The 25,650-nt window shown below is 50.4% G+C and overlaps 1 protein-coding gene across 2 annotated transcripts in view; it reads right to left on the bottom strand.

Moving 5' to 3' along the window:
• The window catches only part of SCARB2 (scavenger receptor class B member 2), a 65,254-nt gene that overhangs the window by 7,266 nt on the left and 32,338 nt on the right, over positions 1-25,650 (bottom strand). For both annotated transcript variants that reach the window (XM_002717104.6, XM_089303213.1), the window contains 7 exons: positions 18,634-18,781; positions 17,335-17,523; positions 11,672-11,763; positions 10,223-10,342; positions 7,307-7,476; positions 2,158-2,276; positions 7-80 (listed from right to left, as the gene is read on the bottom strand). In XM_002717104.6, coding sequence (XP_002717150.1) covers positions 7-80; positions 2,158-2,276; positions 7,307-7,476; positions 10,223-10,342; positions 11,672-11,763; positions 17,335-17,523; positions 18,634-18,781 — 912 coding nt within the window. The remainder of the gene's footprint in view (positions 1-6; positions 81-2,157; positions 2,277-7,306; positions 7,477-10,222; positions 10,343-11,671; positions 11,764-17,334; positions 17,524-18,633; positions 18,782-25,650) is intronic.

The following is a 25,650-nucleotide window of genomic DNA, read 5'->3' as shown; positions in this document are numbered from 1 at the left end:
ACTTACAGGAAGTCATCTAATTTCTTGACATAAACGTTGATCTGGAACCTCTTGGCTGCTCGTAGGATAATTCCAGTCAACTGCAAATCAGAGACGTGAGAAGAAAACGTCAGGACTGATCGAACTGCAAACAGAACTTCACTGGGGCACGCTTTCTGTGTGGTCCTGACAAACGGGGGCCATGACCGTGACTGATGGGCAGAGCGGGACAGGAAAGCAGATCCTCAGAACAGAAGGAGAACTATGGGTTGGCTTGGGTAGAGCAATGCTTCTCGAACTTCAATATGGACGTCGGTCCTTGGGAAGCCTCATAAAATGCAGACTTGGATTTGGGTTCGGATTTGGACTAACAAGCTCCCAGGAGCCTGCCACTTTGAGTAGCCAAGTCCCAAGGACTCCAGCCAGATGGGGGTGCCGTAGCTGCCTGCTGGGTCTGGATCTGCAGGCAGCTGTCTGTCAGAGGGCCAGGAGGAGGAGGGCAGTCTCTGCTGGAGAATGAAGCCCAAGTCCGGGGCCCACCCATGGGACCCACCCACAGAGCCCACGCGAGGCTGCAGCACTGTCTCCCGGGGCCAGCTCCACCCAGCCCTAAGATTAGGCACTGTGCTTTCTCCTGGTGACAAGCACCACTCACACTCTGGATGAAAGGGCACTGACCGATGGCTACGAGAAAAAAGGGAGCAAGCCACAGCTGACCTCATTGGCCGAAGGGTAAGATTCCTGGTTTCTCAGATACAGCAGCCAGGAATGTGGCCATGACTGAAGCGCCCCGTGCAGCGTGGTGTTGAAAAAATGCTCTCATACTGCTTTAGCGTTCCTTGGTGCCCAGAGCCTCAAGAACCAAGTATCTTAGCTCTGGTCGAGGTTCGACAGTGACAGGCTCTCCCGGTACCCACATCCTGGCAGTCTTAGTTTTCTCCTCTATGAGTGCAGGGTTAAAGTGGATGTATGGGGCCCGCACTTGGTGTAGTAGGTAAAGCCACCGCCTGCGATGCTGGCATCCCATGTGGGCGCCGGTTCAAGCCCCAGCTGCACCACTTCTGATCCAGCTCCCTGCCATGGCCTGGGAAAAGCAGCAGAAGATGACCCAAGTCCTTGGGCCCCTGCACCCACATGGGAGACCTGGAAGAAGCTCCTGGCTCCTGGCTTCGGCCTGGCACAGCCCTGCCTGTTGCAGCCGGAGGATGGAAGATCAATTTCTCTCTCTTTCTCTCTTTCCCTCCCTGACTTTTAAATAAATCTTTAAAAATAAATAAATAAATACAGAAATAAACAAAGTGGATGTATCTTATACTTTTAAAATTAGTAAGATCTTGGGGGCCGGCGCTGTGGCGCAGCAGGCTAACGCCCTGGCCTGAAGCATTGGCATCCCATATGGACGCCGGTTCTAGTCCTGGCTGCTCCTCTTCTGATCCAGCTCTCTGCTATGGCCCGGGAGGGCAGTGGAAGATGGTCCAAGTGCTTGGGCCCCTGTACCCACGTGGGAGACCAGGAGGAAGCTCCTGGCTCCTGGTTTTGGATTGGCGCAGCTCCAGCCGTTGCGGCCAATTGGGGAGACCTCTCTCTCTGTCTCTCCTTCTCTCTCTCTCTAACTCTCACTTTGAAATAAAAAAATAAATAAATCTTTTTTAAAAAGAGAATAATACAGCTGTTCCTTTAAAAAAATTAGTAAGATCCTGCAGTAAACTGTCAAAGATACCTGTAGAGGGGTTTGCTGAAAGTGATGGAAACTCATTTACATATGGAAATTTACACACCTACTTTCCCATGTGTTAATTTACATATTTAAATTTCCATGTGTAAATTTAAATTGTCCTGGTGGAGAGACAGCAGGAGGGGTCTCCTGCACCTTAGGCGTCTGTGCCCTGTGGGAGCAACATGAGTGTGCACAGGGTGGGCCGCACAAGTCTGAGTGGGTTACGTGGCTCAGTCTCAGGGGTCTTCAGGGACTGTACTCCCACAGCTGTATTTCTGCATATGAGGTGCCCAGCACTGTACTGAGACTGTACCTCAACTTGCACTGAGCTGTTTGCCCCCCGTGAACACGTCTATGCAAGGTGGATAGCGTGCTTCTTAGGTGTGCTCAGGGCTGCACTAGCGAGCACTGTGCAGAGAGAATGGAACACAGGCTCCTGGCGGGGAGGGGTGTGTACTCACGGGATTAATGTCCACAAAGGTCTCGTGGTCTTCCTTGTTTGGATGCATGCCTCCTATGGCAGAAACAAACCTCTCATCTGCTTGGTAAAAGTGTGGGAAAGACATGATGATGGGAGCACCTGCAGTTTAGGAAAAACAGAAATGAATGATGGTATCCTTAAAGTCTAACATGAACACAAACTTCCTGCCCACATACCTCGTTCCTAAAGGGGAAAAAACATATATACACATAAATAAAAGTGTGTGGGGGAAACGGAGCCGCGGGTTAAGCTGCTGCCTGCAACCCTGGCATCCCATGTGGGCGTCTATCGAGGCCTGGCTGCTCCACTTCCAATCCAGCTGCCTGCTGATGGCCTGGGAAAGCAGTGGAGGATGGACCAAGCATTTGGGTCAGTTTATGCCTGTGGGAAACCTGGAAGAAGCTCCTGGCTCCTGGCTTGGGCCTGGCCCAGCCCTGGCCATTGCAGCCACTTCGGGGAGTGAACCAGAGGCTGGAATATCTGTCTCCCTCTCTGTCTCTCCTTCTCTATTTCTGTAACTCTGCCTTTGAAATGAATAAAATAAATTTGTAAATAAATAAATAAACAAAGAGGGAAGAGGGGATACCATCCCGTATCTCCTGGCTCAGAATTTATATTTTATTTCCTGAGCTCATTTGTCCCCGTATTACTTAATTTCGCATTGCGTACTGAAGTCCTGGCTAAATTATTCACTCTTCAACAAACATTTAGTGAACGTGGAAAGTGCTTTGTGGACGTCATTTTAACAAGGCCACCCACAGCCCTGTGAAGGTCTAACTGTTACCCTCACTTTGCATTTGGGGAGGGTCCCAGAAGTTACACCACTGGCCCAGGGACAGGACACCCAGCGGTCAGACCCTGGAGGCCAAATGGGAATTGAAGGAGCATGCGTTCCCTCTACCCTTCTCTGCAGTGAAGGTGCTGTCTTCTCTGCTTTGTGCTTCATTCTACTTTTTCAGTTGTTTTAGCAAAGGGCCTTGTTCTCCTGGATGTGGACGCAGAACCCTTCCAGAGCTGCTCTCTGGCTGTGCCCTACACCCAGCCTCTGACCAGCCCAAGGCTGGCCCACACGAGCACTGTGGGCTTTTCTCCCTCTCCTGTCCATTGCAAGAACCAAGAGGGAAACAAGTTATTACAGCATATCTGTGCCAGACCTGGCTACTGAAAAGGAAACAGGGACCCAGCAGTGCTGCCAGGGAGATGTATTTTTGGAGAAAGGAGCTTACTGGGAAATAATTCAAATTTGCTTGTACAACCACCAGCCCATGGCCCAAGGCATGTACCATATCTCACACTGCAAGTGCTTGGCCTGTCACTGCTGAACAGCTTTTTAAAAAGATTTTTATTTACTTATTTGAGTGGTAAAGTTAGAGAGAGAGAGAGAGAGAGAGAGAGAGAGAGAGAGAGAAAAGGCTTTCATTCGCTGGTTCACTCCCCAAATGGCTGCATTGGCTGGAGCTGAGCCAATCCGAAGCCAGAAGCCAGGAGCTTCCTATGGGTCTCCTACGCGGGTGCAGGGGTCCAAGTACTTGGGCCATCTTCTACTGTTTTCCCAGGCCATAAGCAGGAAGCTGGATTGGAAGAGGAGCAGCCGGGACTTGAACCGATGCCCATATGGGATGCTGGTGCCATAGGTGGAGGCTTAGCCTACCCCAACGCAGCGCCAACCCTGCTGAGCAGTTCTGATATGGGATCAGGTAGCTGGCTGAGCTGGAGTCACAGACCTCAAGGCCCTGTCCCTGGCATTCCATCCTATCTGAGTGTCAGAACACCCCTCTCCCAGGATGCCCCATTTTCATCAGGCCCTGGGGAAGGGTCGCCATGTAAATATGTGTATTAAGCTCCTCTGGAATTTATGGAGGTGTCATAAATCTCCCAGGTGCCCACACTACCTCATAAAAGGAGGTGCTAGGAGGTGCTCGCTCTCTTCCAAGGAGCCAAGGACGAGAGAAGGTGCTGAGGGCTGAGGGCGTCCCCTGCCCCGACCCCTTTCTCTCTCTGGCCCACTCAAACTGTGCCCACATGTATGTGTGTCTGCTTTCTTACCTTATAAATAAACTGTATCATTTTGTGCCCCACATATGTATCTGTGCTTAGACTGCTTTTTAAGCAACAGGCAGGACCTGCATTAACAAATTAGATCCCACTTCTCCCACATCAGTTCCGCACCACCATGATTTCTCTATGTGACCTGCAGTGACCTTTAAAGTATATTTTTAAATATCTATGTGTATACTTCAAGAGATTCATGGAAGAACAGAATTAAAAGATAAATTAACTTTGGTGCAAAAAAAAATTGAATCCATGCAGAGTTCTTTTGTAATGTGTGTTTTCTAAAAACTTTTCAAAGCTCCATCTACATCTGGATTTCAAAAATTTTTGCTCCAAAATAAAACTTACCTTTCAACTCTCTTTTTTTGTGCATTTTTTTGAAATACCCATGTGCCTCCGTAGTAAGGGCTGGATCCCGTCCTGAGTGTTTGACATATGCTATTTCTGACCCTCACACAAAAGTCATAATCACCTTCACTTTATAGGTGGGAAAGCTTGGCCAATTTGCCAACAAACAGAATAGGGCTCACTTCCAGATCTGCCCGACTCCAGGACACCCATTCATCCACTACCCAGAATGCACCCCTGGAAGCCTCCTCTGAACTCAGAACCCTCGAGGGTAATCCTGGGCACTTGAACTTCGCAGTCCAGATGTGGAGACACCTGTGAGGCCCGAGAACAAGGAACATATCCAGAGGTTTGAGCGTTGCAAAGCAGACTCTCCGCTGTTCTGACCTCACCCTCTTGAGGAAGCAGAATATGAACGAAACAGCAAGAAAAGTCCATCTACAGCTGTGCCTGCAGCCGGCACCCATCACCCAGGAAGCCGCTGGGTGAGCTCAGAGCCAGGGACTGGTCCACACTCACTCCTGCTCTCTGCCTCCAGGGAAGGGGTACCACAGTGGTCACCACGACTGAGGCACCTTCTTCATGGGGATCACCTGGACACGTGTTAGGAGGATAAACTCTGGGGTCCCCTGTTCAGAATGGGGCTGGGGGACATACACTTTTAATAATGCTCCAAGGAATTTTGATGCAGGGCCAAGTTTGGGGGTCACCGCCCTGTCAGAGAAGGACCAAGGGGCAAAGTTCACACATCGCTGTATGCAGAGGAGGGGACCTTTCTTCAGAGGAGGGGTCACACCGAGGGATAGCTCGCAGGAGAAACTGGCATTAGAGCCTGAGCACAAACAGGAGCAGGCTGAGTTCCAGCAGGGATCGGCTGGAGGGGAGGGTTTTAGAAAGATCGGCTCCCACCTTGAGCCCTGACTTACTTGAGAGGCAGAGTTACAGACAGGCAGAGGGAGAGGGAGAGGGAGAGGGAGAGGGAGAGGGAGAGGGAGAGGGAGAGGGAGAGAGAGGGCTTCTATCCGCTGGTTCACTCCCCAGATGGCTGCAATGGCCAGAGCTGCGCTGACTGCCACAGTTAGAAAGACAGGCCACTGAATGCCTTTCTTATAAGGCTGCTGTGAGCAATTCTGCAGCCTAGGACCATCACAACCAGGAAAATCCATCTGCCAGCTGTACCGGTGACAGCTCGGCCTCACTCATGGACACAGGGGCGGAGCAGCTCCGAGGCTAAGGAACACGGGGAAACCGTGGCCAGTTCTAAAACGAACTCTGCTTCACCATCACTGAGAACCTTTGCCACCATAGGGACTCTCAGGGGCCAGCACTGTGGCGTAGCAGGTAAAGCCGGTGCCTGTGACTCTGGTATTCCATGGGGCACTAGTTCGAGACCCAGCTGCTCCACTTCCAACCTAGCTCCCTGCTAATGCGCCTGGGAAAGCAGTGGAGGATGGCTCAAGTGCTTGGGCCCCTGTACCCTTGTGGGAGACCTGAAGGAAGCTCTTGGCTCCTGGCTTCAGCCTGGCCCAGCCACAGCCATTGTGGCCACTGAGGGAGTGAACCAGCGGATAGAAGTTTTCTCTCTCTCTCTGTGACTCTGTCTTTCAAATATATAAAAAATTAAATCTTTAAAAGAAAAGATAGGGGCTTATTTATTTATTTTTTAAAGATTTATTTATTTGAAAGGCAGGGTTGCAGAGAGGCAGAGGCAGAGGCAGAGAGAGAGAGAGAGAGAGAGAGAGAGGGAGGATAGAGGGAGGGAGAGAAAGGTCATCCATCCCCTGGTCCACACTCCCAAAATGGCCCCAACGGCTAGAGCTGTGCCAATCTGAAGCCAGGAGCCAGGAGCTTCCTCCAGGTCTCCCACACAAGAGCAGGAGCCGAAGGACTTGGATCATCTTCCACTGCTTTCCCAGGTCATAGCAGAGAGCTGGATCGGATATGGAGCAGCCAGGACTCGAACCGGCACCCGAATGGGATACCGGCACTGCAGGCAGCAGCTTTTCCCGCTATGCCACAGTGCCGCCCTGATAGGACTTTTTTAAAGGTGAGTTGTCCAGTGTTTCCTCGCAGCGTGGCTTGGAATGTGAACGCGTTCAGTGCCTCACATGTATTAACCACGTGTACTACTACGTAAAGAGAACAACACGTACCCAGTGACACCTCACAGTCACACACAGTCACGGCCTTGCGACTATCAAGTCTTCTAACACCACAACACGGCATTCTCGATTCAAAGTGCATTACGGAAAAGCCAACCTTCTCCTTTTTTTTTTTTTTTCTTTTGGACAGGCAGAGTTAGACAGTGAGAGAGAGACAGAGAGAAAGGCCTTCCTTCCGTTGGTTCACCCCCACAAATGGCCGCTATAGCTGGCGCTGCGCTGATCCGAAGCCAAGTGCCAGGTGCTTCCTCCTGGTCTCCTGTGCCGGTGCAGGGCCCAAGCACTTGGGCCATCCTCCACTGCACTCCCGGCCCACAGCAGAGAGCTGGACTGGAAGAGGAGCAACTAGACAGAATCCGGAGCCCCAACCGGGACTAGAACCCGGGTTACCGGCACCACAGGGGGAGGATTAGCTTAGTGAGCCGCGGCGCCGGCCTAACCTTCTCCTCTTGATAGCCATGCTATGAAAGCTGACTCTGGAACAAAGTCCGAACGCCCCTTTCCATGGCACTGACCATGCCTACTGCTCGTGCGCCCCCACGCCCGGGTCCCTCTCTGAGCGCTCACCGTCCTTGCAGATGCTGGCGTTGAGCACGCCCGAGCCCAGGCAGTTTCCCTGCGGGAGACAGAAGCCGGCGTTCTCGGAGGTGTTGGCTAATATTTCTGCGGGCAACTTGTACCGGAGGGCAGGCACTCCCTGGACACTCTCGAAGCCGCTGAAAGTGATGTACACCGACCTGTGAGGGTGCGAGGAGAAACCGTCAGCGCAGGCTCCCTGCAGCAGAGCCAGCCCCCAGATGGGCAGGCGACGGCAGCTCTCGGGGCCGTCTGGGGTACGCGCACTCTCCCGGTGCAATCAAGCAGGAGATGGGTGGTCCTGGAAGACGTGTAAGAGGTAGTCACTGTGGCAGTGCCCCAACAAGGCCAAGAAAAAGCAGAACGGGTGGAAAGTAACTTTGGAATGATGACACGTTAAAAAAAGAGGGAGCGAGCCCTAGCACTCCAACAGAGGATTCTGCATTTTAAGAGGTGTCTTAACCACGGCACCAAATGCCTGCCCCAAGTTTTCTTCTTTGAACCAGACGTGTGGGTGCGTCTCTCGTACAACAAACAACGGACGTGGGAGCTGCCTTCTGTTACACACCCCACCCTGATAGCCTTTAGTTCTCTTTTCTCAGATTTACTTCTTGATTTGAAAGGCAGAATTACAGAGAGGGGAGAGACAGGGGTGGGTGGGGGAGGAGGAGGGGAGAGAGAGAGAAAGAGAGAAAGACTGAAATCTTCTATCTGCTGGTTCACTCCCCACATGGCTTCAAAGACCAGAATTCTATCCAGGCCTCCGCCATGGGTAGCAGGGGCCCAAGCACTCAGGCAGTTCCGATGTTCTCCCAGGCACGTTAGCAGGGAGCCCGCTCAGAAGCAAAGCCATTCAGACTTGACCCCGCACTCATGTGTGATGTCTGCACTGCAGGCAGTGGCTCAACCCACTACACCACAATACTGGTCCCAGTATGTTCTTAATAAAATGTTCCAGACAAACAGGAAGATAGAGAAAAAATATTTTAACAATGCCTCTGTACCCTCCATCAAATGAATAATAAAAAAATATGTTACAGACCCAAACAGAGCTCTCCTTACAGTGCTCCTGGTTTCATTCTTTGTCTCTCTGCCTGAGGAAAAGTGTGCTTCATCCCCTTGCAGCCTATATACCTTCACACATACATCCATAAATAAGCAACGTGTGGCACCGCTTGCTGTTTTAAACATGCAGGCAGCAAACCATATCGCTTTCTGTGACTTGCTTCTCCACTCAGCATTACACTTAATGTTTACTACATTAATGTGCACAGCTCTCGTTCTGATTTTAAGTCCTAGGTGCTATTGCAACATGTGAGTGTACTACAATTTACTATATTCTCCTTTATGGAGGCATTTGGGTTGCTTCCAGTTTGTCAGCATGACAAACAGCGTTGCAGTGGGTGTTTCCCTGCTGGTTCCCTTGCATGCACATGACACACAGAGCGCTGAGGCTGGGAGCCCACCTGTGCAGGACTGCAGCGGTCTCTGGCTCTCCCAACAGCGCCATGTGGCTCTTGCAAGTGTTTATGCCACACAGGAAAGTCTTTCCTCCATGCCAAATTTTAAAAACTTCCCATGGCCCTTCTGAGTTGCACTCATTGCACTCAATACACTTTCTCTCCCTTTAGGCCTGTGATAAACATGTCCCAGCTGAGCCGCTGGCTGGAGGGAAGGGGGACGCACCCTGTGCCGGCTGAAAGGGGTTGCTGCAGTGCACGGACAGCCACCGGAGAGGTGGCACGAGTTCCAGCACCAGAAGGGAGGGACAGCACTTGGTGACTGAATAAATCCAAGAGGAGGGAGACTGGGGGGTGGGGGAGGCACTGACGTCTCTGGCATGACTGTCAGGGTGGCAGGTGCAATTAGACACAAGATCCTGGAGGAGTGAGGATGCGAACCAGTGCCGACAAGTGCCACCAAGTGCCTGGGCGGCAGAGCTGCAGAAGGAGCCTGCGGGCGTGGGTGGCTGTGTGGGCCTGGTGGCTCCTGCCACAGTTTGCTGGGGGAAGGCGGGAGAAGGAGCAGACTGGCCACACGGAGACTTAGTCCGCTGCACTGGGAGGGAAGGGAAGGCAGGAGCGGGGAGTGAGAGTGGACACGATGAGCTGGAAGGTTATAGCTACACAAACCTCTATACACTCTGCGACAGACTCCAGGGTCACTTGTTTAGCGTCTGTCTAGCGCTGACTGGAAGAAGGCGGCCAGGTCGGACTTCATGCTGGGTGGAACAGCCAACACGTACTGTTATGTGCCACGGTACTGGCCCCAGGCCCAGTGGTTTATCCACAGCATCTCATCTGTCCGTGTAACAGCCCCTGTGTGTAACTGCTTCTCACCTTGTTTCACAGGTGAGGGAGGGGAGGCACCGCGAGTTTAGTAGCTTGCCCACGGTCACATAGCTCTCAGTGGCGGCACTGAGCCCACCAAGGCAGGCGGGCTCGGGTCTGGGCTGCGGAGCCCTGGCCACCAAGGGCAACTTCAGACAGCCCAGGGAAAGTAGAATTAACAGATAAATTTATTCTGGAGCAGACCATGTGAAATCCGTGCCTAAGAGCAGTCTTCAGGGAGTTCAGGGACAATGCATATGATGCAAAAAATCTGAGCATGGATTTCAATTTTTTTTGCATCAGAATAAGTCTCTTTGAATTCTATTTTCTATGACGTTTTTGAAGTTCGCTTGTATGGTCTCTAGATGCACTGTAAGCCTTTGTCACAAAAGCTATGCATAATATATGATAATATTATCTACATATATTCCTTAGGCTCAAAGACCTATCTCTTAAGTGAACCAGTGATGGAAGATCTCTCTCTCTCTCTCTGTGTGCCTCTGCCTCTCTATAACTCTGCCTTTCAAACAAATAAATAAATCTTTTTTAAAAAAGCCCAGGCTTTGAAAGTCCTTACCTGCAGAGATCAGATGGGAAGACATAGAGGACTTCATCGCTGGTGATGAGTGGGTGAAAAGAGTCGCCATCCGTGCCATTGATCATGTTGCACTTGTCTGTGGCCCACCAGTCAAGTGCCCTGGAATGGATAAGCATGGTGGGCAGGGGGGAGGGAGGGAGAGGAGGGGAGGGGAGGTGCTGTAAGGGCTGCGCCTTCTCCAGTTTTTACCGCAGCTGGCTGTCCCCAGTTTCTGACCCACACATGGACACAGGAGTGCCAGCAGAAAAAGCAGGCCCCCACCGGAGAGGCAGCCGTGTTCCAACACGAGCACTTGGAGGCCGGTGGGTGTCTGCTGCGGGGTTCTGGCCATTAGGCATCCGTCCTCCCTCCTTCTACTAATAGCCCTGAGCTCCCTTCCTTTCTTGCACTGTGAACTGAAAGAGCAGGTCATTTTTGTCTCTGTTAAACTTGGTTGCAGACAGACAGAGAGAAAGCACCCCATCTGTTGGTTCACTCCCCAGGCACCCACAACATCCAGCGCTGGGACTGAGGGTGGGAACTCAATGCAGGTCTCCCACACAGGTGGCAGGAACTCAGTCACTTGCATCGTCACTTTTGTTGCTCGGGTCTGCATTAGTAGGAAGCTGGAGTCAGGAGCTGGAGCCAGGGCTTGAACTCAGGCGCCCCGATGCAGGATGCTGGCATTTTAACTGCTAGATCAAACACTCACACTGGATTTTAACTTTAGTGAAAGGTGTTTGTTGGAGGCTTTCATTGGTTCCATCCTACAGAATGCTATAATAATGAACCCAAGTGCATTTCATCTTCAGATGAAAATATATCTGGGGATGGAGTTGTGGCACAGTGGGTTAAGCCGCAGTCTGCAATGTCAGCATCCCATGTGGGTGCCGGTTCAAGTCCCGGCTGCTCCACTTCCAGTCCAGCTCCCTGCTAATATGCCTGGGAAAGCAGAGGGAGATGGCCCAAGTGCTTGGGCCCCAACACCCATGTGGGAGACCCAGATGAATCTCCTGGCTCCAAGTGCTCTCTCTCACTCTCTGTAACTCTGCCTTTCAAATAAATAAATCCTTAAATAAAATACACCAAAAGTCCAAAAAATTGGAATTAAATTAAAGGAGAACCTCTCCCTTGCATCCTTCAAAGAAGTAATGGCTTGCAAAGCATGTTCATCTGCTACACATTGTTCCATGATCGTTTTGGATGAGAGACTTTTCACTGTCTGTAGTAGTCCACACCTGGACATAAGTCTACAAATAATTAATATTTAATTTACCAGGTGTATAGCCACCAATCTGATTTGTAAAATTGTAACTACAATACTAATTACATATTTATACTTTTCATCAAAAAATGAGTGCTAAAAATTTTTTAGACAATGCAGAGGTAACTATTCAGCTTAATTTTAAAAATTGGAAAAAAATCAAACTGATAAATCATTAGACTTACGTTTTTCCATTCCATTCCACAATCTTTGTAAAGTTAAGGTAACTGTCTTCTCCGGTGAGGAACACATAGTCTCCGTCATTAGTCCCGTTTTTCTGAAAATAGGTGAATACGGTCACTTTACAGCGAGGTGGTGGCGGGGTGCCCTGTTGTTTGGCCAAACACCAGTCTAGACGTGGTGGGAAGGCATTTCTCGCGTGACTACATCTACCCTCAGTTAACTTCCGTACAGTCTCCTCAGTGACGTGTGCCTGGGCCTCGGCCAATCAGTTCAAAGCCTGGAAAGCAAAAACTGAAGTTTTCTGAGAAGCAATTCTGAAGCCTGCAACACGGAGATCCTGCCTGAGCTTCCGGCCTGCTCGGCTGCCCTGTGGGTTTCAGCCACGCCAGGCCCCACTGTCACACAAGCCGATTCCTCAATATAAATCTGTGTGTGTGCGTATGTGCAAACACACACATACATGTGTGTATAGATACATACATGTGTATGAATACACAGGTAAACTGATTAAACTCTTTATTATACTAAACACACACACACAGGATACATAGAAAAGTTTGTGGAAAACTGAATTAAAAGTACGTGAAATCCATGCACAAACAGGGTCTTCAAAAAGTCCATGGAAATGGATACTATGAAGAAAAAACTATGTATAACTCAAAATAATTGCATCAATTCTGCTTCCAAGAGAACCCAGACTGATACAGTAACTAATTTAATCTTCATGAAACTAGTTGCTATTTGAGATTGAACAGGACTAGGCAACACAATGACTATTTTGCTAAACACCATATCAACTATGTGATTTATTTATTTATTTTTATTTTATTTTTTATTTATTTGAGAGTGTTAGAGAGAGAGGCAGAGATCGAGAGAGGTCTTCCATCCGCTGGTTCATTCCCTAGATGGCCACAAGGGCCAGAGCTGAGCTGATTTGAAGCCAGGAGCCAGGAGCTTCTTCTGGGTCTCCCACGTGGGTGCAGGGGCCCAAGGACTTGGGCCAAATTCTACTGCTATCCCAGGCCATAGCAGAGAGCTGGATTGGAAGTGGAGCAGCCGGGATTAGAACCAGCGCCCACATGGGATGCCAGCACTTCAGGCCAGGGTGTTAACCCATTGCGCCACAGTGCTGGCCCCTAACATCATTAGTCTTTCGGAAAATGCACATCGCTCCTCAAGGAGATACTGCTTCACACCAAAAACCCTTCTTCCTCTTCCCTCTCCCATTCCCACTCCCGATTTTTACAAAGATCTACTTGGTTTACTTAGTGATTGTAAGGTTAACCCTACAGTAAGTAAAAGAGCTCAACAAATGGTATATTTAAAAAATCCAATATTGTTCCTCAACAGAAGAGACAAGCTGTAAACAATCATGGAATCTCAAAATGTGCACTGCACTCCAACACACTACATTTTAGGTACTCCACCAGTTACCAAGGATCAGGGAAAACATATGATATCTGTCTTTCCGGGACTGGCTTATTTCACTTAAGCACAATGGTTTCCAGTTGAGGATGACACTTTTTTTTTTTTTTTTTAAAGGAAGGGGCTGGTGTTGTGGTGCAGCAGGTTAAGCCACTGCTGGCGTCCCCTATCAGTGTACTGTTACTGTCCCAGATACTCTGCTTCCGACCCAGCTCCCTGCTAAGGTGCCTGGGAAAGCAGTGGAGGATGGCCCAAGTGCTTGAGCCCCTGCTACCCCGGGGGAAAACCCAGATGGAGCTCTGGGCTCCTGGCTTCTTCTGGCCTAGCCCTGGCCTATTGTCACCATTTGGGGAGTGAACCAGCAGATGGAAGACCTCTCTCTCCCTCTTTTCTGTTACTCTTTCAGATAAATAAAATAAGTCTTTTTTAAAAAAATAAAGGGGGGGGGTCTGCATTATGGCACAGCGGGTGAAGCCACTGCCTGCAATGCTGGCACCCCATATGGGCACTGGTTCATGTCCTGGCTGCTCCATTTCCCATCCAGCTCCCTGCTAATGTCCTGGGAAAGCAGCAGAAGATGGCTCAAGCTTGGGTCCCTGCCACCCATGTGAGACCCAGGTGAAGCTCTTGGCTCCCTCTTTTGGCTATCTCTCTCTCGAGCTCCCTCTCTCTCTGTAGTGCTTTCAAATAAATAAATAAATAAATTTTTAAGTAAGATAAAATAAAAAATAGAAGGAAAATGACAAGGATTAGGAAGTGGAGACACTGGGAGCTTTAGACACTGCTGGTGGGCATGTAAAAATGTGGCTGCTGAGAATCACGGCTGGAGTTCCTCAAAAAGATATGCAGAATCCACGGGATCCCCACGTCCCCAGCCTTATCTTCCAAAAGCTCAGAGAAAATGTACATTATATTTTAAGTTTTAATTTCCTATGAACGTCTTAAAGTACTCTTGTAAAATCCAAGAGAGCTCCACTCTGAGACATCTGCCCAGTGGCCTTTCAGCTGCTGGACAGAGGAGCAAAAACACAAGCACGTGTCCTTTCAACGGGTACTGCTCAGTAGCAAGGACAAATGAGGTACTGACGCATGGTACCAGGTGGGTGAGCCCCCAAAACATTACACCGAATTTAAGAAACAAGACACAAAGGGTCACATATGGAATGATTCTGGTTACATGAAATGGCCTAAACAGGCAAATCCTTCGAGACAAAAACTAGATCAGTGGCTGTCAAAAGCTGGAGGGGGCGCAGTGAGAGGAAAGGGCGTGATGCTAGTGGGGAGTGGCTTCTTTAGGGATGATGAAATTGTTCCAGAATTAGATAGGAGTGGTGGTGGTTGCACAGCCTTGTGAATATACTAAAAACCACTGAATTCTACATTTTAAAATGGTGAATATTATGCTAAGTGGATTATATCTTAATTAAAAAAAAACTAGGGGCAGGTATTATGGCTTAGTGGATAAAGCTGCTGGCTGCAGTGCCAGCATCCCATATGGGTGGCGGTTCAAATCCCAGCTGCTCCACTTCCAAACCAGTTCCCTGCTAATGGCCTGAGAAAGCAGTGGAAGATGGCCCAAGTGCTTAGGCCCCTGCCATCCATGTGGGAGACCCAGAAGGAGCTCAGGGCTTCAGCCTGGCCCAGCCCTGGCCATTGTAGTCATTTGGGTGAGTGAACCAGTGGGTGGACCATCTCTATCTCTGTCTCTCTGTAACTCTGCCTTTCAAAGAAAACAAATAAATTTTTAAAGAAAAAAGTCAACACTAGGGTCCAACCCTATAAAAACAGCTGCACCACTGGGACTAACTTAGTCCTGTCTTCAGTGAAGGTCTCCTCAGTTGTAGATTGTCTCTGAGTTACATTTTGCACGGGCACACACAGACCCTACACATTTGTCCAAAAGCTTTCCATGGGGACGGAGCTACAATTTCTGGGAACCAGTATGGGGCCCAGCTCCTCAAGAACAATCAAGCCATGGGCACTAACAACTGAGAGCAGGTGCGCCTGGATTGAGGCTGAGGCCAATCCTGGTGAACTCATCGCGAGCTGAAACAATCCTGCATGGAAATTTGCTGACTCGCACAGAAGAGAACAGCACGCAGCCGAGAACTGGGGGTCGCCTCATGCAGTCTCAGTGCTGACCGGGAGCAGGGCTCGCCGACGCTGCCCCGCATGACATAAGGGGATCAGACCACCCGCCCAGGAAAAGACCAAACTTCAACACTCAAAGTCTGATTTCTTTCTTTTTTTTTTTGACAGGCAGAGTGGACAGTGAGAGAGAGACAGAGAGAGACAGAGAGAAAGGTCTTCCTTTACTGTTGGTTCACCCTCCAATGGCCACTGCGGCCGGCGCACCACGCTGATCCGAAGCCAGGAGCCAGGTGCTTCTCCTGGTCTCCCATGGGGTGCAGGGACCAAGCACTTGGGCCATCCTCCACTGCACTCCCTGGCCACAGCAGAGAGCTGGCCTGGAAGAGGGGCAACCGGGACAGAATCTGGTGCCCCGACCGGGACTAGAACCCGGTGTGCCAGCGCCGCAGGCGGAGGATTAGCCTAGTGAGCCACGGCGCTGGCCTCAAAGTCTGATTTCTACTGCAGGTGCATGGCTCTCCCGCCATGTGATGGTTGAGGAATCCTCAATGGAACAGTTCCTAAGTTGGGGGCCATCTGTATTCATGCCATTCCTGGCCCTGGGCTAAGATGTGTGCCTGAATTAGCTCCTGTCACTCTCACAGCGTCGGTCTCAGACAGTGTGGTCCTATGATCACAAACAAGCAAGGCCTACAGTGAAAAGCATCTGAGGAATACTGAGAGAGTAGCAAGCAGATCCACGTGGCAGAAGGATGGAGACCTGTGGGACAGAAAGGGCCACGAGGGAACCTCTGTATGGCTCTGTGGGAGGCACTCCCGGAGAGGTTTCTGGAAGGGAGGTGTGGTCACAGCTTAATCAGACCCCTGTGCTCGCTCAGGTCCAGAGGAAGCTGCATCCCGAGACCCGACCTTCCTGGGAACATCTCTCCAGGCTGCTCCCCAGAGTGAAGGATTTAAAGTCACAGAGACTCCACGTTTAGGACCCCTGCCTCTTGCATAGATAATACTTAAAAACTTGCTTACAGAACTGGCATTGTGGTGCAGCGGGTTAAGTTACCACCTGGGACGCCAGCATCCTGTATCAGAGCACTGGTTTGAGTCTTGGCTGTTCTACTTCTGATTCAGCTCCCTGCTGATGCACCTGGAAAAGCAGTAGGAGACGGCCCAAGTACGTGGGCTCCTGTTACCCCTGTAGGAGTTCCAGGCTCCTGGCTTCAGCCTGGCTCAGGTTGGGCTGTTGCAGTCGTTTGGGGAGTGAACCAGTGGATGGAAGATCTCCTGCTGTCACTTTGCCTTTCAGATAAATCTTTTTGTTTTTAAACTTGCTTACAGTTTTGTTTGAAAAGCAAGTATGCCCTTGAAGGCAAAGGCACAGAACCACAGCCATTTACCATGGAGGAACAGAAATGCTAAGGCGTTAGTTGATGAGAGTAAGACCACTAGACAGGCAGAGCCAGAAAATGGCTACAAACTTAGAGATGAGCAAGCTCACCACATTCTCACCGCCTACCCCTAACCTACCCTTAGTTCCTGAGGTGTGTCTTTAATCAAACTTCCAACTACCCGTTTTCCTCCAGTTTTTATTTTCTATAAAAACTCATGTTGTTATTTCCTATCTAGAACTTGAGGCAATTCTGACGTTCTCCTAGGAAAAACTCAAAGATAAGGTGCACCCTGGGGGCAGGCATCAGAGCAGAGCAGCAGGCAACACACTGCTTGGAATGGCTGCAGCCCATTTCAGAGCACCTGAGTTCAAGTCCCGACTGATTCTCATCCAAGCTTCCTACTGACGTGCGCCTTGGGAGGCGGCAGGTGATGGCTGTCACCTGCTTGGGTCACTGTTACCCGTATGGGAGACCACGATGGAGTTCCTGGCTCTTCACTGTGGTCTGTTCCAGCTCTGGCTGTTGTGGGCATTTGGGTTGTGAACCAGCAGATGGGTAGTCTATCTGTCTCTCTGCCTTTCAAATAAATGGAAGGAAGAAAGGAAGCAAAGAAAAAAGAGAAGGAAGGAAGGGTAGAGGGATGGAAGGGAGAGAATGAGGAAGAGAGAAAGGAGGAAGGAAGTTAAAGAAAGGTGACACCCAGCGTGGATGCCTAGTCTCACCACCAGCTCAGCAAAGAGGCCCCGCGAAGAAAGCTCACTTACCCCGTAGAACAGGCCGAAATAGGGGGAGATGTCAGATCGGAAAACGTGGATGAGGGACAGGATCTCGTCTTTGTAGCCCCACAGCAATTCGTCCACCGTGTGCGTCACAAAGAGCTTCTGCTGGTAGGCTTTCAGCATGGCCTCCACGATCTCCCGGAGGAGGGGGTTCTGGGCCAACTCTATGACAGTCTGAGGAGCAAAGCAAGTCAGCACAGCAGCATCGCCTGCAAGGCCCCTGTCCTCTGCACGGCCCCCGTCCCCTGCACGGCCCCCGTCTCCTGCACGGCCCCCGTCCCCTGCACGGCCCCCGGTCCCCTGCACGGCCCCCCGTCCCCTGCACGGCCCCCCGTCCCCTGCACAGCCCCCCCATCCCACTCTGCTATGACCCTCCCTCAGCAAAGCGGCTGGAAACTTAGATGTAAATGTTGGGATTAAATAGGCGACCAGTCAGCCGGCCAGCTCCTCCCTGACTGCAGATACTGTCCTTTGTCACAGCACGTTTGGTCAGGGCAGGCTCACAGGCCCACTTTCAGGCTCTGAGTTAACCAAACAGTGCAGCAGGAAAAGCTCTTGTAAACGCATTGGCATCGCTGACCACAAGGTGGCGCCACCTCCCTCCTGAGCCGGCAGGAAGCGGGCCGTGGGGGGTGGGCCTTATAATAAACCCACAAGGTGCAGGGTGGGTTAGATCTGGGCTCCATCAGCAGTGTCCAGCTGTTCTGGAGCTGTCACCCAGGAGTGGGAGGAGCCTCAGAAGAGGCTGGCGTCGGTGAAGTTTCCTGGATCTCGGTACAAAGGTGAGGGATGGGAGTTATGAGTTGGCTTTGCCGTTGCACACAGAGCCCAAGGGAATCGCAGTAGGCTGTGATTCTACTGGAAAAGGTCAGCTTATGCATTTTGAAAATCAAAATCCAAGGGAGAAATCAACCGAGAGGTGGCATGCAAATTCTCCTAGAATTTCTGAATCCAAATAAGGGGCAAATAAATGTTTTAAATTATTAGCTACCAAAAATGTCCTAGGGACACGTGTATGTGCAAAAGTGCTAATCCTGAACACTCAGGAAGAAACTGTGGAAACAAGTCCTAAAATCCACATTTCCTCATCATTTAAAAAGCCCTTGTTTGATAGACCTCAGAAAAAAATGTCTAAGATGAATGTTAATGAAAGAAAAGTGTATTTTTCTTTTTATATATTTTAACATAACATACTAGCTGTTAAACTAAAAACCATACTAGCCTTAACTTAGTTTTTCCTTTTCCTCTAAAATCTACAATAATGATACTAAAATGCCTACTTACCAAGACAGGAATATTTAATGTCCTAATTAAGTCAATTTTAGGGTCTCCGACAGATTGGTTTCGTTCAAACACATAGGCCTTGTTGCTAACAGCAGATATTGTTGTTCCATTATCTCCAAACTGAATGTTTGCTTTGTTTCTGAGCTCCCTAAAAAAAAAAAAAAAAGATCTTATTTGAAAATAGGCACCACTGTAATTAGCAAGACATAATTTTCCTTTGGTTCAGCATCAAAGTTATATTTTCAATATAACATTCTCAGTACAGCCATTATTTAGAGAGACCACAGATGCTAAGTCCTCAACAACTGGAGATTAAGGCTATACTTGTGGGAAGGAAATGAGGCCCAGGATGGAATCTTCTCAAAGAATGCTTTCATTCTTGTCCATTACAACCTGAGAGGCACGTCAAGGGTCACCTTGGCCAAGGAACCAAGTCTGTGACCTTGCCCCTGGGTTATGGCTTGGTCCTTGCATGAATTCCATTTGAATGTCAATCGTCTTACCAATGACTTTTTCTTTCTTTTTTGAGAGGCAGGGAATGAGAGTGAGAACTTCCACCTGCTGGTTCACTCCCTAAATGCCAGCAACAGCTAGGGCTGTGCCAAGCAGAAGCCAGGAGGTAGGGACTCAATGCAGGCCTACCACATGGGTGGCAGAGACCCGCCTACTTGAGTAGGAGGCTACATGTTACTGAGAAGCCAGAACTGGGGTGGGACCTGGACGAAAGACAAGCACTCCCATATGGGACGTGGGCATCGGAACTGCTAGGCAAAATGCCTCCCTCGCCCTTTGATTGTTAACTCGAATTCAGTTGAAAACTCATTTAAAAACTTGATGCCCGTGGGGGCCAGGGCTGTGGTGCAGTGAGTTAAGCCGCCACTTGTGACACTGACATCCGGTATCAGGGTGCTGGTTGGAGTCTCAGGTCCAGCTCCCTGCTGGTGCCACTGGGAAGGCAGCAGATGACCAAGAACTCGGGTCCCTACCACTCCTGGGAGACCTGGAGGGAGTTCCTGGCTCCTGGCTTCGGCTTGGCCCAGACCTGGTTGTTGCAGTCATTTGGAGAGTGAACCAGAAGAAGGAAGATCTCTCCCTACCTCTCTCTGTAACTCTGACTTCAAATAAACAAATACATCTTAAAAAAGAAAGAAAGAAAAGATAATGAGATCATGGCTACTCCGAATTGAGAGGCTGTAAGTGCAAAACAAACGCCAGGATTCAGAAACAATATAAACAACGTAAATGTCTCCTTAACTTTTTTATATTGATTACTTTGAAATCATGCTAGCTGAGATACAATGGGTAAAATAAGAATATGTGATTAAAATGAGTTTCGTCTATTCCCTTTTACTTTTTTGGATGTGGTACTGGAAAAATCTTAAATTACCAAGGAGGCTCCTGTAATGTTTCTGTTGCCCAGAGCTCAGCCAGGGGCTTACAGCACAGATCCAGGCTGGGAAGGCCTTTGGCGGCGGCTGCCCTCTGCGCCCTCTCTGTGCCTGTGTCAGTCACAGCAGCATGTAGGGGCCTTGCTCGCCCACCTGTGGAGTCTGCAGTCCATGTGTAAACTGCTGAGTGATGTCAGTTGGCTTGGGAAGGGCCACCATGTAACCACAGGTAGGACTGCACGCAAGCTAAGGGTGAAACTGGCAATGTTCTTCCGGGAAGGGTGGGTGTTCGGCACAGCAGTTAAGATGCCACTCAGGATGCCCACGTCCCATATCAGAGGGCCGGGTTCAAGTTCTGGCTCTGCTTGGGGCTGTAGCTCCCTGCTAATGTGCACCCTGGGAGGCAGCTGGTGATGGCTCAAGTAGTTCTGTCCCTGCCATAGATGTGGGAGACCTAGACTGAGTTCCCAGCTCCTGACTTCAACCTGGCTCAGCCCTGGCCATTCTGGGCATTTGGTGAGTGAAAGAGTGAATGGGAAATCTCTGTCTCACACACACACACACACACACACACACACACCCCTATCTCTTTTTCTGTCTACCTTTCAAATAAACAAATGCAATAACAATAGAGAAGAAAATAATAAATGCATACATACAGATACATAAAAATAAACGGGCCTTGGGACCTTCTATGGCACCAAGCACCAAGCTATGTCTAGTATCCAGGGCAACACCTGACACTGCCATGGCTCGGCAAAGGGCTGAAGGCACAAGATTTCGTGTTGTTTCACTTAATCCTGCCAGCCGGCCCGTGGTAAAACAGAGCAAGTGTCACGGTCTCACTTCCTCGGGGCCTGGAAGAGCGGCAGAAGGGCCACTCTTTCCTGAGCAAATGGAGACCCAAGACCACCAGGAAGTATCAGAACCAGGTTTAAAATCCTGGTCCCCAGACCCGACGCACAGAAGGGGAGACAACGAGACTCTGAGGGTGTGGAGGAGGAGAGGAGGTTTCATGGCGGAGCCCTGGCTCAGCCAAGGCCGGTGCATGCAGAAAGGGAACAACCAGTCCTGGTCCTCTCCCTGTGCGCGGCGCCTGCTGAAGAGAGGGCCTGGAGGGGCCCCGTGTCTTCAGAGGCAGGCTGCTTCTGCACGCTGAGCGCTCTGCCTCGGCACATGCGTGCCCAGCGAGAGCACCTGGCTAGTGCACCCGGCCAGTGCACCGCTCAGGGAAGAGAAGCAGGAAAAAGCGCCCCCACGGTGAACACCTATTCACACGTAGACAAAGTTCCAGCCCAGGACACCAAGGCCTGGGACTCAAGAGTAGGCGCAAACCCAGGAACCCACCTGGCTGAGTTTCAGACCAGTATCAGCAGTCCGTGACCTGGCTCTGTCTTACTCTTTGTTCTCTTTTCCCAAGCCGAGGTAGTGAACCCAGAAGCCTGAGCCATCCCAAGCCTACGGCCTCTTTCATTTATGCTTGTTTCTGTTTACTGACTCTGAGAGGATTTTTAAAATGTTTTCCTGGTGGTGTGGGGAGCAGGGTCTGTCTCCCGCAACATGGCGGGGAGCCCGGGAGACAAATAAGTACTGAGACTGTGTACTGAAACTAACTCTATGTGTCTGATCTCCCACCATAAGGCGCTGAGAGGGAGTAAACAAATCTTACACAGCTGCTTCCTTAATTAGCTGATTCCTGACCCAACCTCTGATTGGAAGAAAGCAGCGTGCTCAGCACGTGGGTAGCAGAGCACGCATTGGTGGGAGAGGACTATAAAAGGGGGAGAGAGACAACATGCAGGGCCCCCTCTGAGGGAGTCGGCCGGAGAGCTCGCCAGTGCTGCTCCTCCGCGGAGGCGGGGGAGCGGCAGCAAATCCGGGAAGGACCGGGGAAAGAAAACAGCATCCGGTGTCGTTCCTCCGCGAGTGGGGGAGCGACAAGTGGTGCTGTGACTCGGATATGGACGGGAGGAGGAAAGCCGGAATAATAGTCATTCGCTTAAACAACAGCGTCTGGTCCGGTGTCATTCTCCCACGAGCCCGCGGAGGAGTGACAGGGTGGGTGCTTAACAGTGATTAAGATATCATGGCGAAGGCCGGCGCCCGGCTCACTAGGCTAATCTAATCCTCCGCCTAGCGGCGCCGGCACACCAGGTTCTAGTCCCGGTCGGGGCGCCAGATTCTGTCCCGGTTGCCCCTCTTCCAGGCCAGCTCTCTGCTGGCTCAGCAAAGGAAGACCTTTCTCTCTGTCTCTCTCTCTCACTGTCCACTCTGTCAAAAAAAAAAAAAATATATATATATATATATATCATGGCGGGGGGCAGTGCTATGGTGTAGTGGATAAAGCTGCCACCTGCGATGTGGGCATCCCATATTGGGACCAGTCAAGTTCCGGCTGCTCCACTTCCGATCCAGCTCCCTGCTGTTGGCCTGGGAAGAACAGCAGAAGATGGCCCAAGTGCTTGGGCCCCTGTACCTACCACGTAGGAGACTTGGATGAAGCTCCTGACGCCTGGTTTCGGTCTGGCCCAGCACTGGCTGCTGCAGCCATCTGGGGAGTGAACCAGTGAATGGGAGATTCTCGTTCTCTCTGTCTCTACCTCTCCCTCTGTAACTCTGGCTTTCAAATAAATAAAAATAAATCTTGAATAAAAAAATCATTGGGACATCTGCATCCCATATTGGAGTGTCTGGGTTCCACTCCCAATTCCAGCTCTCTGTTAATGTAAACCCTAAAAGTACCAGGTGACGGCCGGAGTAGTTGGGTCTCTGCCACCCATAGGGGGAGCCCTGGGTTGAGTTCTGAGCTCCTGGCTTCAGCCTGGCCCTGTGCTAGCTGTTGCAGGCATCTGGGGGAGTGAACCAGCACATGGAAGCTCTCTTTGTGTTTGTGTTTCAAATAAGAACAAAGTGGACAGTTCAATGTTATAAAAATTATTAAAGGAAAATAAAAATCAAAATATTCTTTATTGCTGACCCTGTAAGAATGAACATGAACAAGAAATTGAGCATGAAGATGCCAATCACTTCCCGCCTTGCAAGTGAACCCAGCAGAGGCCAAAGCCAGTGTTTCTCAACCACAGTAAATGCAATTCCTCTGGCAGGCCTCTGGCACACGAAGCCCCCTCAGCCACTCAAGGCCCTCACAGCATGGCTCTAGCTAAAGGAAGGCGTGCCAGGGGCTGCCGGGAGCGGCCTCCCACTCTGCAGAGGCCCAGAAACCAGGGAGGGAGACTCAGAGCCCTCCTCTCCAAAAGCAGACGATGGCTGGAGGGAACCAGGAGGCGTCCCTCCTCAACACTCCTGTCGATCTGGCCTCCCAGGACGGCCGCAGGGCACAGACATGTGGTCTGAACACCACCACCAATAAAGCCAGGTACCTAAATCTCCCCCCACCACCAAGTAGATCAACCATAGCCAATGAGAAACAGGGACGGCTCCAGTGAGCGGCAGATGGAAGGCAAAAAGTATCAGAAGACTCACGAAACCTTTAGAAACACAAATGGGTTTAGACAGAAAGCCAACCCTGGGCCTAAAAAGGAATGAAGGAAAGCCCATTTAAAAGCAGCTAGTGTTGGGGCCAGCTGCCACCTGCAGTGCTGGCATCCCATATGGGTGCCGGTTCAAGTCCTGGCTGCTCCACTTCCGATCCAGCTCTCTGCTATGGCCTGGGAAGAAATGGAAGATGGCCCAAGTCCTTGGGCTCCTGCACCCGCATGGGAGACTTGGAGAAGCTCCTGGCTCCTGGCTTCTGATCGACACAGCTCTGGCCCATTGCTGCCATTTGGGAGTGAACCAATGATGGAGGACCTCTCTCTCTCTCTCTCTCTCTCTCTCTCTCTCTCTCTCTCTGCCTCTGCTTCTCTGCAACTCTGCCTTTCAAATAAATAAATAAATATTAAAAAAAAAAAAAAAAGCAGCTGGTGTGGTCCCCAGAATTGGTAGAGAGGCTCATCAGTCTCGGGCTGTAGATTTAACATTTGTTACTCATGATGACAGTTCTAGTCATTAAGAAATGATTGACTTACACTCCATGAAGTTGTTAACCAGGGCAGAAATGCATGACTGATTTTAGAGAGGACTAATTTTAGAAATAATAGCCCTAGGTGAGCGACGGAAACCAAAAGGAGTCATCTTAATTGGCTGGAAAATTAACATCTGCACATCTAATTCCTCAGCAATGCCGGGGATCTGAGCGGCACACGGTCCCATCACATAATCCCCCTCTCTCAGGTATGTGGGTTCCTCTCCGGTGAGAGCTGCTGTGAGTTGGGACTGAGCACCCGGGCCAGAGGCAGAGGGGGGACCCCCTGCACCATTGCACGGCCACGCCTGCTGGGACTGAGCAGCCACTCACGGCTGTGCACCTCAGTGTCCTCATCTGTAAAAACAAGCAATAACATAACGTGGAGGGCTGTTGTGAGATTACATCTGCATGCATCTGTAATCCAGGTAGAATGCTAGGCACAAGGGGGTGGCGCTGTGGTGTAGTGGGTAGAGCCACCGCCTGCAGTGCCGGCATCCCATATGGGCACTGGTTCAAATCCCAGCTGCTCTATTTCCAATCCAGCTCTCTGCCAATGCACCTGGGAAAGCAGCAGAAGATGGCCCAAGTGCTTGGGCCCCTGCAGCCCTGTGGGAGACCTGGAAGAAGCCCCTGGCTCCTGGCTTCCATCTGGCCCAGGCCTGGCTGTTAAGGGCATTTGAGGAATGAACCAGTGGATGGAAGACCTCTCTCTCTCTCTCTCTCTCTCTCTCACTCTTCCTTCCAAATAAATAAATAAGTCTTAAAAAAAAAAAAAAAAAACACAACCTGCTAGGCACAGACTGAATGCTTGGCTGCTATGGCTAATGCACCAAGTGCAAGGGCCTGTGATAAGTCCTTAAGATGGAGCCCAAGTCCTGGTTCCTTTCCGCGGGGAATCCACCATATGCTACCACATCACGCGAGAAAAGTAACTCACAGCAGTGGCTTACACAAAGTCTGGCTTATACACGGGACTTCAGAACACCCTGGGGAATTTATATGTGAATCACATAGACTGTCGGCACACATATTTTCCATGAACTTTTGGTCAATCTCCTTCCCCCTACCACCATATATATAAACATATCTCCATACATCGTCACCCTCAAACAGTACATTCTAGAGGAGTGACCAGAGGAAAGGCAGGCCCGGGCTTCCAAAGGCAGCAGCACTGTGGGCGGGACACGTGCGGGAAATGAGCTAGTGGGGTCAGGTGGGCTCCTGAGCCACTGTGCGTGAGCTGCTAGGGGCGGCCAAGGCCGACTCCCACGTGTCTCACAGGGGCGGGAAGAGAGGCTCTGTGGTTGTGTAAACCTCTGTTCCGCTTTGAGGCAGACAGAGCGCGCCCTGTGTCTTGTTTTCAGCTCAACAATCCTTTGTAACAGAGGAAGCATTTATTGGTTTTCCTCTCTACTGAGAAAAAACACTAAGAGGGTGGGTGCGGGCGGTCTTGGCCCACGCTGTTGAAGATGTGCAGGAAACCACTGCGCTGCTTAACAGGAAGATGGTCTCCCAGGCCCCCAATGGCTACCTGGACCCCTCAGGCCTGAGCAGGCAATTCTAGTGCATTTAAAATTCACAGGTACCTGGCTATAATTTCTG

The sequence above is a fragment of the Oryctolagus cuniculus genome, chromosome 8, assembly GCF_051225735.1.
Source record: "Oryctolagus cuniculus isolate XC-2025 breed Fujian yellow rabbit chromosome 8, ASM5122573v1, whole genome shotgun sequence".
Taxonomy (NCBI): Eukaryota; Metazoa; Chordata; class Mammalia; order Lagomorpha; family Leporidae; genus Oryctolagus; species Oryctolagus cuniculus.
Note: the sequence above shows the minus strand (reverse complement) of the source record. Positions and strands in the feature narration are given on the sequence as shown.